This window comes from Delphinapterus leucas, chromosome 1 (genome assembly GCF_059928025.1).
Source record: "Delphinapterus leucas isolate spDelLeu-1000000601 "Yukka" chromosome 1, BTC_Dleu_Yukka2, whole genome shotgun sequence".
Taxonomy (NCBI): domain Eukaryota; kingdom Metazoa; phylum Chordata; class Mammalia; order Artiodactyla; family Monodontidae; genus Delphinapterus; species Delphinapterus leucas.
This window is the reverse complement of record NC_143129.1, coordinates 65,497,066-65,513,049: the sequence shown is the minus strand read 5'-3', so window position 1 is coordinate 65,513,049 and position 15,984 is coordinate 65,497,066. Positions and strand designations below refer to the sequence as shown.

Genomic DNA, 15,984 nt, shown 5'->3' with positions numbered 1-15,984 from the left:
AGGTTCTGCTATACTCCATAGAGATCATATATTGAAGCTTAATGTTATCCCTTCAATCTAGTAGACTGTCAGGTACCTGGCTAGAATGTGTATGTGGGATTTTAGATATCTGAGGAGACACCATATTTTCCAAATTCTCATTAAACTAGCAACAAAGACACAAAAGGACAAACTCACCTCACTGAAAACGTTGATGTATCCTCAATGATAGAATTTGGGAAGATTTGCCAATAACCAGGACAAATTGGCTAGATTTGGAAAAAACCCTCGAGGTACCACTTAGCAAAAAGTAGGAAGATCAATTTATATTTCTCTCTTTTTCTCTGTTTCATGACTTAAAATATGCAAGGTCTTTAAAATCCTGAAGATCAGGCAGCTAATAAAAAATCTTGTAACAAGAAACAAAGACTCTGAATAGGCCTTCAATTGGGTTGAAGAAAAAGCATTCTCTTTTCTCTGAGACCTTCTGACAATTTGGCTTAGTCTTTGAGTCCTAAAGATTCTTGGCATATTTCTGGTGGCACGGAGTAAGCCCTGCAACATAACACCAAGTGAGAGCCTAGTGACTGTAAGCTCTGATCGTAGCTACAACTAGTAATAGTAGCAAGTTATTTTGTGTGATGTACCTCATCTACCATTTCTGAGGTTTCTGTAAAGTCATGACAGGATATATGGCTTCAGTTCTATTGTGCTGTGCAGAATTAAGCAATAGGTGTGTCACACATATGGAAGGGGCTAGGAAAGGGTGGAGCAGTGTTCTCTTCCCCAAGTCCTGAGTGAATGTAGTGGTGGCTCTCCCAAGAAGAGGGCAGCTGTGATCTCATGAAGATGAACAACCTAGACGAAGCAGTGTAGGGACAAGGGGTGGAAACAGAACATGAGGAACCTATTCTTGGCCCCATGTGAGAAAGCGCCTTAGGGAACTCTCAGAAAGGGCAGAAAACTCGAGAAGAAATAATTTCCAGCTATAAACTGTGGCTTGAGGCCATGGCAATTTAGTTCTTAAAGTAAACATGACTTTAATTTGTAGACAAAATCTGGTAAGTCCAGGATATCTGACTTACATATAAATAGTATTTCTAAAAGTGCCCAAGGCCAAAACCTTTTGTTCTCTGAAGTATGTAAGAATTTTAGATATTCTTCCTTATTCCTTTAGTAAAATTTTCCTTCATAAATAATGCAAAGGTAAATCAGTCCATGCTTGAGTGGAAAGATCACAATTTCTAATTCTGTGAAGTCCTAAAATAATGAAAAAAATATACAGGGAGAATGCGTATGTGCATGTAAACCCTGGAGACCAGCCCTGGAAATGTTATGAATTGTTGTGGATGTTCTTCCTAAATCAGTTTATAATGGTATGAGGGAAGTTAAGTTATAGAATGTTTGCTTTATCTTTCTAATAATGTCATTTCTTATTTGTATTTATACTTTGTACATATGACAAGTAATAAGGCACGATACTTACTAATTGAGGTTACTAGATTGGAAGCTTGAAGACAGGTTATGTCACAGACTAAATACATAAGCTTGGGGAAGTCATTTAATTTCTCCTGGCATGGTTTTTCCAACTGAAAGAGTTTGATAGGGTTGTTTCTAAGGCCCTTTCCAGCTTTAATATTCTATAGTTAAAATAGAAACCAAGACAAATAAATACATGTTTTCAGAAAGATCAATTGGGTTGTGAGTTCAAAGACACAGATCATATCTTAGATTCACTTATTCCCTAAGGAGCACGATATACTTCCTTATACACAGCAGGTAGTTAATATCTGTTGACTATATTTTAAATCTCTATGTGATTGGTTTCCCAAATAAATAGATGGACTGAATTATTTCAAAGGTCCTTTCCAGCTCTACTATTCTATGCTTAAAATATAAATGAAGCCCAATAACTAGTATAGTAGACCAATGAGATTTTAAATTCTTGTCTTTGATCTATGTATTTACTTCAAAGCCTCATATAATTTCTTCCACAGCAGGTGCTCAAGGAAATATCTGTAGATTGTAATTATTTAATTTGCTCTGTTTTTCAAGTAAATATTTCCATACTATAACATGCATGAGTTATTTTCACAACTCATTATTATGTCTTTCCATTTCTTACTACCTAAATCTTGTAAAAACAAGTGACCAAATGGGAAACGGGTATCTAAGTGAGCAAAATATTTTGTTCCTTAGTTTTCTTCAGTGAGACATAATTAGCTTTTCCATATTTTAGACTTCATGAATAATAAAATTTAAAAACCCAATGCCAATCTAGTTTCATGTATACTAATAGATGTCCTAGGTTTTCTGTATTAAAATCAGAAAGACAAAATTAATTTGAATTAATTGCTGAAGAAACTCTACTCACATATAACATAATTATGGCATATGTTCCACTGTTAATCAAAAAACATAGTTAATAACTTTGGGAAGCAACCTTTCAGGCACATGGCATGAAATAAAAAAGGTGACACTCTTTTTATAAATTTTAAAGGTAGCACATATCACGTGAAATACTTAAGAGTTTATAAGGGGAAAAAAAGGACAGGAAAAAAAAATTATATGCACTCTACATAAGCATGTAACTCCTAATAAAACACATTAAATAGAAACACATGACTTTTGCTAATTCATTTGTACTTTATGCTTCTTTTTAATAGAAATTAAATTAGTCAATTAATGTACATAATGTAGTGTTTGTTTTACAGTCTAGTTGCTTTTCAGCATTCACTTCTGAGTCTCATGGTAAATATTATTCAGCATCAGGATGTGGTTTGATGAGTGAACAGTGTCAAGCATCAACTGTTGCTTGACGGAAGGGGTCGAAGTTAACCTGCAGCTAACAGTATGGAAAAGTAAAAAGAAACACAGACCCGCAATAGTATCAACATGCATTATTAGGCCAAGATTCAAAGTTAACCCAACCCACACAGATCTCTTCTAAGCTGAGAGCACAAATGGAGAGGGATGACTTTATCGAGAGCCATAGCCATAGTAGTAAGGTTCATCAGGGCGGAATCCATAAGCTGTGGCAGGGCGTCCAAGAATGCCAACCGATTGGCCAAAGCCATCCATTCCAAGGCTAAAAAGAAAAAAAAGGAATAATCTATTATATTTTTCATTCCAATGCAGGTCAAAGAAGAGGCCTGGAACTTTATACCTCCAAAATTCTCTTCCTAGCAGCAAAAGTGACTTATGTGGCTGGCTATCATTAACTTTTTTTCTTCTTTAAATTACTGTAGTCATAAAAATGTGTTTAATAAATATTTAATTCTAATAACTTCTGTTAAAAACGTTGAAAACCTCTGTCATCAGGTACCATTCAAGACAAAGAGAAAGAGAGATCAGAAACGTTTTAATGAATTACATTCATACATGGCGTTTATGCCAGAATGTGAAAATATTTTACATGTTAGCAACTATCAGTAATACACTGCTAGGGAATGATAAAATTAAAACTGTAGTAAAGTGAGTTTTGTTATTTATAATAAGATCTCTATTTCATAGGACTAATCCACTATTAGTAAGGACATGCAATTGAGTTTTAGCAGTAAACTCTCACTTGGAGCCAAATCATACCATAAGCCTATGACTAAAAGAAGACAAAGAATTTTACAAAATTTGAAAGTTAGCCAGATTTGATATGCAAATTCTTCTTCTGACTCCTCAATGCAAAAAAATTACTAAATAGTACATGTTTTGAGTTACAGCAAGCATATTATAAATTTTGGATTACAAATTTATAATTATAAATTTATAAATGATAAATTTATTCTATGGAAATAATAGAAGCCCAAAGATAACCTTCAGAGTTAAAAAGGTGGATTGAAACATGGATAAACTGATATTACTTTAAAAATTCTTCTTTCATCTATTAATACATTTAGAAGAAAAAGTACTTTTAAAGAGTCAGAGAATTATTAAACACTTAGCGAAATGACAGGATATTATTTTGCCAGGCAAATATGGCAGCTATAACATGCTCGTGCATAGCGCATGCAGTGAATGCTAGTGAGCTTATTTCCAATCAAAAGAAATTATTTATAATCCAGAAATGTAAGCTTTGAAAAAATAAATATATTTAAATGATTTAAGATTATTCCAGATAATGCTAGATGGAAAAATACTTTTCCCTTTATCAGCAAAATCTCAATATGATTAAAAAATATATTCATACAGGCACTGATTTCTTCTCACAACTCAAAGTGAGATTAAGTTAAAACGCTTTAGAAGTAACGATTAAAATGTTAAGGTTTTAAATAATTTGTGTGCGTGTGTGTGTGTGTGTGTGTGTGTGTGTGTGTGTGTGTTGGAATAGGATTAAATACTAAAAGTAAAGGGCATATAATTCATGTGAATCTACCTCTTAGGGGAATGGAATTTCTGAAATATAAGGTTTAGGTTAGCATTTGTAGTGAACGATCCTGGACAAATCAAACTTTTGGGTTCCTTCTATATCAAAAACTGTGTCTGTAATTTCTGAAAGTTGTTTGAAAGTTTTAAGTCTGAATTTTATTTTGAAATGGCAAAATACAAGTATGCCTTTCCTACTTTGGTCCCATGGAAAGAAAGATTAAATTTTCTGATGAAGGGAAATATTACTCTAGAGGTAGCTTTAAAGATGTTTTAGAAATTAATGGAGCCCACGACTAAGACACACCTGTATCAGTTTAAAATTAGAGGAAAAGTTGGCCATTGAAAAATTTTCTGTTGAAGCACTAAGGCTATCAAATACTCATGTATCTAAACAACTCTCAGTTATATAAAGGATGACTGTATAGCTTGCGGATTTCAGCTCCTTCCTTTTTCAGCTTTCTACTTATTACCTGCCTTCAGCCACTCTTTACATGTTTTAGCATCTCTTCTGAGGCTGAATAGCAGCAGACTTCGGTAAAACTCAAGTTAATTTTGTCTTTATTAATCTAGGGGCTGTGGTGAGATCTCTTTTAAGAACTTGGAAACAAGAGGCATATGGTTGATCAGTGAAGAAATATGCGAAAGTACCTTCAAAACAGAACATCTCACAGAGTAACAATATGACTGTAATTCTATCTAAAAGAAGATGACGGTACTGAGAAGGGTGTCTGTCAGCCATGTTGGCACAGAACAAGGAGCTCCTCAGAGGCAATGCTGTAGTGGAACCAACCCAAGCAATCCCTTGGGGTGACCTATAACACCATCAGGAATATATGACCTTTTTGGCAGGTTTGTCCTCATTGAGGAAGGGGCATTAACAAAGGTTCTGAGTCTAAAGTTATCACACATTCAAACTGCAAAACTTTTTAATTTCTATGACCAATAAACAAATTTCTGATTACTGTTTTCTCATATGGTTTGCCAACAGGGTAAAGAATAAACTTAAGACATATCTGATCTGCCTGCTGGTTATACTTTCATTGTAAATTGACAAATGGATTTTTAAAAAATATGTTAGTCACAATTTTTGGTAAGAATATGCATCCCCAAGTCAGTGAAAGTAAGACCATATCTTGAACACTGTTGAGTTTGAGTTTTCTGAGCCTGCAGGTTTACTGCAATAAACTTCTATTTATGCACTCAATAGTTAACCCAGAGACTTCTGTATTACAATGTAAAAACCAAATTTTTGTGAACTTCCATAAATATCATATGGGGAAATTTTTCAAATAGGAGAATTTGAGACCAACTCTTAAAATGAGCTTTTCTGGAATTATCCATCATGTATCATAGATCAAATCGCTGTTTAAAGAATATGTGAAACATTATGACCAGTGTGGGTACTCTGGTGGTACTCTAAGTTCTATATCTTTTTGTATCATGAAAGATCAACCATATCCCTACAATTAATATCTTTTAAATAAAATTCACTCTGATACAGAATAGTTTGATTCTTTAGTCTCTCATTTGGTTCTAATATAGTGAGGAAATTGGACTTTTCAGGATGTTAAAACCTGGAGATAGATATTCTTCTGGGACATGTGAACTCTTACTCTACTTTCTCCCTTGGTATAAGGATGTAGCCTTGTTAATGCTGAATCTGGTTCAAACCAGGAGAGCCTAATGTAAGTTTTCCCAACAGAAGCAGATGGATTATATAAATTCTTCTGGAAGGGGACAGAAACGTGAATATAAAAGGAAGTATCACAGCAAAAATTGTCCTTTCCTGATCCACTAAGACTTGACTTAGAGTACACAGTATTAAAGCCACTTGCATGCCCTCAACAGGGACCCTCAGAACCAACAGAAACTAAGTTGTGATATGCTGTACCTCCTCGTGCCCTGTGTGACCATCCTGCTTCAGAGAAGAGTTTGTATAATTGGCTATTTATATTGGAATTTAATCCAACACTGCATGTGTGTCTCCATACGTACATATTCTCTTCCTGGTACTCCTAAACTATATAAAAAAGCTGTGTGTCCCTTTCGAGTAGAATATGCCACTACTAGACCACTTTTTCTTTACAAGACTAATTATGTAGCGTCATTTAACCTTTATCCTCAATGTCTAGATATATTTTGGACCTTTAAATTAGAAAAATACCAAAATGCAATACTGCTTCTTGAAAATATATAATTCTAGTCTAAAGAAAATGGTTACTGTTTGTTGTGAAAAGACAACTAGGAAAGGTAAGGCCCCCAAATCCATCTGCCATTAAGTTTTATGTCCTAAGAACAATGATTTTGGGGTACCTAGAAAAAATGACAAATTCTTTATAAGTAAAAAATATATATTTAAAATTCAACAACAAATATAAAACCACACCTAGGTTTTATTTTTAAACAAACATTTAGAAATCCAATTAGCATTCAGCAAGCAGAAGACTAAATTTTCTGTAATATTTACAAGGCTTCAAACAAATTTTCAACATCATTCATTAGAATTCTAAACTTGAGATGATTCAGAGAAGGGTGAAAAAAAGAAATCCAGACATGACAAGTGACGCTTCACATGCAGCATATTACAAAGGGAATGGCAGCCAGTAAGGAATCCTAGGCACTCCGAGGCTCTGATTAAACTTCTGTGTCAGAATTGACATTCCTGTAGAAAGGAAGTAACGTTACTTCCTGTAGAAAGGAAAGAAAATCACCTACCTCTGGCTGTTTGTGAGGCTTAATTAGTGCATATTTGTAAAGCCCTTTGAAATCCTTGGGTGAAAAGTGCTGCATAAGTGAAAAGTATTATCATTATTTTATTAAAGTTAGATAAAAGCAATACAAGTCTTTTTCTTCTTTGAAATTTCCAGGTCAGCAAAATGAATGCAAAGCACATAATGAATATATTAGTGAATAACACAGGAAAAAAAAAAAAAAGGATACATTCAAGCCAAGTTCTCTTTTCATAGGCTCATAGAATCTTTGACTTGGAAACATTTTTAGAAATACTCTAGTGTACCCTTTCATTCACAACATCCTTGACAGGGTCTATACAGCTCTTGTCATAACACCTCCATAACTCTGCATTGTCAAGGCAGTTCGTTCCTTCTACAGACTTACCAAACTATGAGAAAGTTCTTCATTAACACCCATCTGAAATCTGGTTCTATGAGTCCTAGAATTACCTTCTCAAACCATACAAGAAGTCTAATTATTCCTTAATATGACTATTTCACAAATCTCATTTAATCAATCCTCATGACATGGTCTCTAAAATCATTTGTTTTCTAAAGTATTTCAATTTTTTCAGTATTAACCTTAAAATAAAGAAGTTGAAAACAATGTGGTACTTATGATATGGTCTGAAACCAGTACAGAAGATAAAAACGAGATCCCATTTCTGACTCTCTGCTAATGTAGGCCAAAACTGTGTTGATCCTGAACAAAATTTCTAAGGAGTCATTATCACAAAATGGCTTACATTGACTGTATATGTGTGTGTATAGTTGTGTGTGTATATACATACAGACACACATGAAATTTATAACTTACAACTACCATGTTGAATTTCATCTTTTTAGCTTGGGTCTTTCTTTGGGGATTCTATTCTCCCTACGACAAAATCCTTTATGACAATATACTTACAAGTAGGGAACAATGACACTTATTAACTACCTATCTTTGTGATCCATAAGATAATACTGAAGGCTGGAATTCTTTTGGGATCGTTAAGTGAAAGGACTTAACATTTTTTGGAGGATACAGCTCCAGGACATTATAACACTGCATGAAATAATTTAGTAACAGTCTCCTAGAACAGTTCATTCTTTTTATTAATTACTCCAATATACTGATCATAAAACCAAAATCAGTATGTTTATCTTCCTTTCCAACTAGGTTATAAATTTATCATCAGAGTAATTTCAGCTTAAGTATGATTTGTCATGGGAAATTTAGGTCTACGTAATAGTGATCTTTTGTACATCCATCCACCCATGTATAGAAAGTACATGACTTTCTATAATGTGTTAAGTATAGTGTTAGAAGTCAATGTCAAAAAGAAGATGTGTTGCTTGGAAGGCGATAATAAACAAGACATGGTCCCTGACCATGGATTGGAGGCAACTAATATGGAACAAAATTCTGATAATAATGTGTTGTGTTACCCTAGTACATTTATAAATTACTACAGAGTAGAATAGGACCAAATAACATAATGTGAGAGTATATTAGAGATATGTACAAATTGTTACAGAAGAATCTCAAGAACTAGAAAGCCTTTATAGAAAATACTTTGATTTTAATGTATCTGTCACTTCCTGACATTATATTTTATTTTTTGTCTTCATTTCCTATTAGATTTTAAGCACCATGAATGGTAAGGACTATCTCATTCATTGCTATATCACTAGCATCTAGTATTGTATCTGACATGGCGTGGGATTTCAAAAAGTGTTTGATTGCATGAATGAATGAATCTTAAAGGACAAGTAGGATTTCACAAGTGGCGAGAGAGAGAGAATTCCTGATGGTGTGGCAGCCTGAGCAAGAGAAAGGGCTGAAGAAGAGCAAATTATTTGTTATGGTCAAAGTCTTAGGTTTGCAATGTAAGCAGTAGCAGAAGATAAAGCTAGAAAGGGAGGTTAGGACTAGATTTTAAAAGCTCTTCATATGCCATACTAAGAACCACACACTTTTGGAGAGCTGTCAATGTTTTTAAGAAGGGGACCAAGAACAACTTACTTCTGTGTTTCAAAAAGATAATTGGGGAACAAGGGGTTGAGAGGCAAAAGCATGGGGAACATTTAAGAATATTATGGCTGTCCATATGTGAAGTAATGCGAGTCTGTAGAGGCACTGGCAGAACTAACAATGATCAAATATGCTACATTTCATGACAAAAAATGGTATCTTTTCTCTTTTGAAATGGAGTTTTAAGTTATACATTTACTATTTGGGAACTGAGAATGAAGAGAAAGAACTTCAAAACTGGCCAAAAATTTGAGGTTATAGTTAACTGGAATGAAACAATTTTTGCCCCTTTAATATGGGGATATGTTTCATCAAATAAATAAGAGGCTGTAGTATTCCATGTAGATGAAATCAAACTGTAGTAGTAGTTTGTCCCTGTACTGAACAGGAAGAGATGGGCTATTCTGGCAGAAGAGAGCATTTTTTCTTGAAATTCATATAGAGCAATAAGAGAAGTCTGGATTGACTGACATAATACCTATAAAATTATACCTAACATTTGTATAGTGACGTATTACTAAATCAAGATCTAAATGTTTGCAATTTAGAGATCCACCGCTAGATGGAGAGCTTGTTTTATCACCGAGTATCGTACTTTTACAAAGTTTTAAAGCAAGCTTTACCAAATTTAAACTTCTCAGCATATTTAACATTGATAGAATGTGGTTTCCATTGCTTTTTCATATAATCGATGTCTTTATATATGTGAAACAATTTAGAGTTAAATAGGAATCACTATCATTCATATGCAAAAAAGTTTTGTGAATGTGGGGGCCTATAAAAATGAGAGAAGATGCTGATTGTCTTGGACACTGAAAAATGTAATGAACTTGCATGTTAAAGTACTGCTATTATAGGAAAACTTCTAAACTTTTCATTGAACCTGTCAATAGCATCTTGTTTCTATAAATTTAAATGTAATAATATATATTTTAGGTTGCTCAAAAGTGTTACTGATTGCTTTTGACTTGAGCCTTTGTATTATAGAGAAAATGAGCAGAGTGAAGCAGTCTTTTAATGAGTTTCACCAATATGTATCAAGTTTAGCTGTCATTTTCCATTTAGCTTTCTTTTACTCTTAACCTTTTATATGCATGGTTATCAATTTTAAAGAATCATATTTTTAGTGAAATCAAACTAAGTAATATTTTCTTCAAAATTATAAATGATAGGAGTAGTGGGAGGTTGTATTTAATGTACTCATCTGGAACTTATTAAAAAAATTTTTTTGAAAAAGACATCTGTCAGTTCTAAGGGGAAAATACCATCTTGGGGACAAATCCTTTCAATTTAGTTACTATACTGAGATGCTTCAGATAAAAACTAATTTGTACTAATGATGGAGGAAGCATGTGTAAAATAGTCACTGATTTATTCCAAATGGAAAGAAATTCCATTTCACTGATGCTCTTCTAATACCATTCAATTTACACTTATTATACATCTTAATCTGTTATTTAACCCATCTCCAGAGCCTATTTTAATGATTATATTTTTTTATGTGGAGATGTTACAGTTGGTACTTTTTCATATTATATCATCTTTGGATTAAGTCTTCTATCCCTTTTTATTATTTTTTTTAAATTTATAGTCTCACTGAGATTCTTCTATTAACTCTAGTTCTTGGGCATCCTTACTCTTTTACTGTTGCCTCTGACAATTCTTCTTCATGACGGTCCCTTTCTTCAAGAGCTTAGTCATTTTTTTCTTTTTTGCCTGTCTGCTGGCCCTTGAGCTTCGAGATACTTCTACAGAGAGGTTCTGTATTTGTTTATAATATATCAAGGTCCTGGAATTTCACTGTCCTGAAGCCATTTTAATGATAATTTCTTGACTTGGGGTTTCCTGAATTAAATGTATAGTATAAATTCTGACCCCATGCGTGTTCATGAAGCAAGCGTATGATTCCTATTCCTCATGGGTGACTATCCTCCCCTTCTAGGGTCTTAGGGCAGAAGACAAGTTTTAGCCACTTCTCTGGGCTGGTGAATTAAAATCATCTAGTCCTCTTTTCAACTGATGAGAAAAAGGCAGCCCTTTGAAGTTCCAGGCTCTATATAGGGAATTCAGCTCTATCTTCCTACACTATATAACCTATACCTAGTTCAATATTCTTGTGGTGGTTCTTTTGTGTTTGTGTGTCACTTGGGGTTATATTTTGTCCACCTTTTCTATATCTATACAGGAGGGGGCCCTTCCAAGTCAGGTCAGTCTACCATCTTGCTGGAGTTCCTTCTATTCTACTCTTATTAATCTGCTTTGCACATCTAAGGAAAGAATTTATAAACCTTGTATTCCTGTGACTCAAAATTGGCTTTCTTGAACAGAACAATGACTTGAAAGAAATAACTGGAGCCATTAGAAGATTTTTTTCCCTTATTTGTAGCAATTAACAGAAATAATACTCTAATAGGTGCCTAACAGAAGCCATCAGATGTGATGATGCTGAAGTGAATATTTACTGAAACTTACAATGGTCTCAAAATTTTTATAGCAATCTTTTAATGAAAGTATACCGTCTTGTCATCTTTAACTTGCATTTCTTCAATTAAGTACAAGGACTTCTTGAAATTAGCAGTTCTATAATATCAAGGATTGCCTCAGTTCACACCACCAAATGTTAAGGGAACTTGCTGAGCTGCTTAACTAACCCCTAGGTCAATAAACTTAGTCATTAGCACCTCTTTTAAATAATTGTTTGTCTGTTACTGGTTCAACATTTATATAACCTGTCATAATACTTTGGTTTTTTAAGGTACAAAAATTACTGCTGTAGGTTTAAAGTAGAGAGTTTAAGTAGCGATGTTTTCACAGTGATAGTTTAACCATACTGCCTGGTACTGAGTGAGTTAAAGTCTGAACACCACAGCTAATTACTATGTAATGCTAACCTTAGTTGCTGGTTCATTTTGAGACTCTTTAAAATATGAACTGTGTATTTTACCCCTATGCACTCTCTTAATGATTTGTTTTTTTAGACTGAAATCACTTCCAGCCATCAGTTAGACTCTTGGTCTCTACATATGCACTTCTCCAAGCACAAATATTTCTTTTTCCTATTGGTCTGCCAGCTCTGTCAGAGCAAATTTCACTTTAAACTAAATGCTATGATACTTAAAACCTCTTGGATTACTCAGGCTGCTAGTGTGATCTATGACCTTCCAAGAATGACAGCTGAACTTTCCAATTTGCTTATACTGCTTGGGGAACTAAAAGCACATGCCAAAGAGGAAAATGTTTCTGATGTTGAACAGAGAGGAGAGTTCTTGTTGGAGGTGGGAGCAGGAGACTATTAAATACTGAAAAATACTAATAAGAAATGAAAAGAAACTAAACATGCTGTAAAGTCTAAGAGCTCGAGCATAATTCAAAAGTTAATGCTAGCATTAAAAACTTTTTAGTCCAGTTAAAATATGAATAATGACCTTCAGTTACTGAAATTTAAACACCAACCAGAATCTTAGAATGATAATGCACTATCAAAATGAACAAGTTCAAGAGATGGAATAGAACCTAAAATTATCACAAGTACTATACATAATGGGCTATATCAACTCCCCATCATTCTTTATAAAGCAGACAGAAATCTGACATATGGATATAATCAAAGAGGTAATACCACTATCTAACATGCATGCTACCCCTACTGACATATCAGTCTCTTGTAAATTAAAAATTAATGTTAAGCTTCTGTTAAAACCTTGTCCGACGTCCTTAAATAAATAATACGGTTTGGAATATTTTTATATCGCTTTGAAACTTTTTCTTTTACTACCTTTCATAAGAGGTATATAAATGTTAGTTGTAAAAAAAATCTCAAAAATCTTATCACATATAAGCTTAATGTAAAGTTTCCAATTTATGCCCTAGTCTACTTATTCATTTATTTGTCTCAATAATTTTTAGGCTAAATAGCCTGCAAATTACCTTTGGCTGATAAAAATCAAGTGGTGATTGATAAGGACCTTTTATGTAGCTAAATCAGACTAAGTAATATTTTTCTAAAATTGAGAGCACAAGTATGGATAATAGAAACTATATTTAAACAAATTAAAAGTGCATGTTTTTAAGTAGCTAAGCATCAAAGTTTGAAAGTTCGATTCTAAAATAAGTTTATAATATCAAATATACAACAGGCATTTCCTTGTATTATTATGATACTTAATTTTTTTAATAAAAAATTTAAATTGAATGATTCTTTAAATTCTATAGTGCTTTACAATTTTCAAGTTTTACACACATGATTTCATATAATCCAATAAAAACACCTTTTCCCCCCTTTACCCCTATCTTGTCACTCCCCTTTCCCTCTCCTCACTGGTAACCACTAGTTTGTTGTCTATATCTGTGAGTCTGCTTTTTTGTTTTATTCACTAATTTGCTGTATTTTTTAGATTCCACATATGTGATATCATATAGTATTTGCTTTCTGTGTCTGACTTATTTCACTTAGCATAATTAAAACATCTATGTTGGGCAGTGTTATATAGATACTTTCAGCCTTCAGTAATTTCAGTAATCAATACAGGTCAGATAAATATTTAATAGTTATTTAGTATCCTCTAGAGCACTTAGGATCTCCATATACTACATAATACACCAGCAATGCATTTAGCACTAGAAGAACAGTTACTAAAGTAAATCTCTACTCTTAAATTTCATAAACTCTCTTGGCCCTTGATAATGTATTTATTATATTATAGGTCTGTACAAAAAAAGGTAAATTCATTTTCTACTTAGGTCTAAGGCTAATTTTAGATTGTCAAGATACAAACTGATTGAAGTCATCCTGATCAACCAGATTGCAGTCTTCTGATGATGAAACAAGGTATTTCTAACAGTTTCTTCACAGAATGGGGCTAAGCACCTTTTGCACACACTGCATTGACACCAAGCAAATCCCGTGTAGACTTCAATGCAGAAGTATATGATTCTAACAATTACTTTTCTGACTTCGCCCTATTACCATATTTTAAAATTATTATTTTTAAAGCAACATAAGGAAACATACTTTTTTTTTCTTTATCACTGATGTACAAGGGCATTTTTCTCCCTTAATTTAAGGACTAGTAATTATGTTTACAAATTCAGCTACACTAACTTAAGTATGAACTTATCAACAACTCCTGCATTTTATTAAAGTTAGTGGGGTGCAATGACCCCAAAACCAGAATATCTGGATATAATTTATGTCTCTACTGATATAACTCGTCTCCGTCTAAATCTGTAACTTTCTTTGTCATGATTTCTTTTTCTTTTTTTTTTTTGGTAAAGTAAGAATAATGGCTATCCCTTTTAACATCTCTCTGCCTTGAGATTATTATATTTCCAGGTCTTTTACAAGAACAGTACAAAGACTCTTGTAGTATGTACTTGGTGTTATTGTTATGACATATGAAAATGATAGAGGCTTCCCTAGAAAATACTTAAGAAATTCTGGCTCCTGCCATATAATCTAGACTGTTAAGAGATACTCTATCACACTTGGCATGCTTCTTACACATGCTTTCTGTTTGCCTTTACAGGGCTCTTACATAATTCATAGAGATTTATGCCTACACATAGGCAACTAATTGTTGTTGCACTAAAATAATGCCATGGCCAATCATATCTTCCTTTACCATAGTGAGACTGGACTGCTTGTATAAATAAAATTATTCAATCAAAACCCTTCAGATTCTATGTCAAGATAGATGCAAACGATACAACACCTTCAGGGATGAATAATACTGGGAAAGTCTCTTTACATGCTTTTTCATCTTATTTTATATTCAGGGACTTTATTTTGAAAGTAGTAAATCAAGGGTAAGGTTTTTAGTTATTTCACACAAATCATCACTTCCCACACTGCATACATTCCTGCACTTAGGTTTAATGCTGTAGTGTTGGCTTTTCTTTGAAAAGGGCACAGGGTCACAGAAGTGTTTAGGGTGGGGTATCTTCATTCTGTGATGTTCACTGTCTTGGGGTGGTGCCAACCTGACAATACGGGACACATAAGCAGAGCTGGGTAACCATGAGGAGAATTCTTCAGGGAGACGGGAATGCACTATACATTTTTTAAATTAAAGGCAGTGTAGGGTTTTAAGCAGTATTTCCAACTAGCACATAGGTATATCCATATTAGTTACCTCAAGTATGCAGGACAAGGAAAGATTACAAATTGATTTAAAATGACTAGGGTGCACACTTGCTGATGGCAAATAGTACTTCTCTCCCTCAGATTTTAGAAGAAAAAGACAAAATTCAACTGTAGGATATTGACATAGTTTCTGTTTTCCCCTTAGTATATACAGAGAATGAGCTGAACTATAATAGCCCAATATTTATAAAGTCCTTAAAACCCAGAAACCTTTTTAAAAAACTTTTTGAGACTTTTAAGAATTCCTGCTTATTTGCCACCTCAAAAGAGATCTCCACATGAAGTTTAAGTACCATGTAAATATAGCTTTGTGGGGATTCTTATATCAATTTAAGTTACAGTTGCAATTTAAAAATTTACTTGCCTAACTATGTTCATAGGAGCCTCCTCCCATCCTTTCACATTTGAGGGGCGCTAAATTAGCCACTGAAAAAGGAATCTGGATTCCTTTTCAAGATTGTTTTGCCTTTTAATTTCTGACAGGCCAATATGAAGGTGCTTTGTTTTTGGCTGGAAAAACCTGAAATGGAAAGAATTTCTGAAAAAGTGGGATGTATCAACTTAAGATAAAGATAAACAAAGAAAATAGGCTTAAAAATATATTAAAGTATGGTATATTATTTGAGATAGAATGGTGACTTATGTCCACAAAAGAGATGATATTCAGAAAATCATTAATTATGCTCCTCTCTGTAAGTCTATTCAAAAGACTAATTATTTAAAATGTTTAACTTTGATTACAGGCACAAGAA

General features: G+C 33.5%; 1 protein-coding gene across 2 annotated transcripts in view; it reads right to left on the bottom strand.

Annotated features, from left to right (window-relative positions):
* Positions 1-2,605: 2,605 nt before the first annotated feature.
* Positions 2,606-15,984, bottom strand: part of KIFAP3 (kinesin associated protein 3) — a 165,294-nt gene continuing 151,915 nt past the window's right edge. For both annotated transcript variants that reach the window (XM_089911285.1, XM_022560136.3), the window contains exon 20: positions 2,606-3,067. In XM_089911285.1, the coding sequence (XP_089767411.1) occupies positions 2,959-3,067 (109 nt within the window). In that variant the 3' untranslated portion in view covers positions 2,606-2,958. The remainder of the gene's footprint in view (positions 3,068-15,984) is intronic.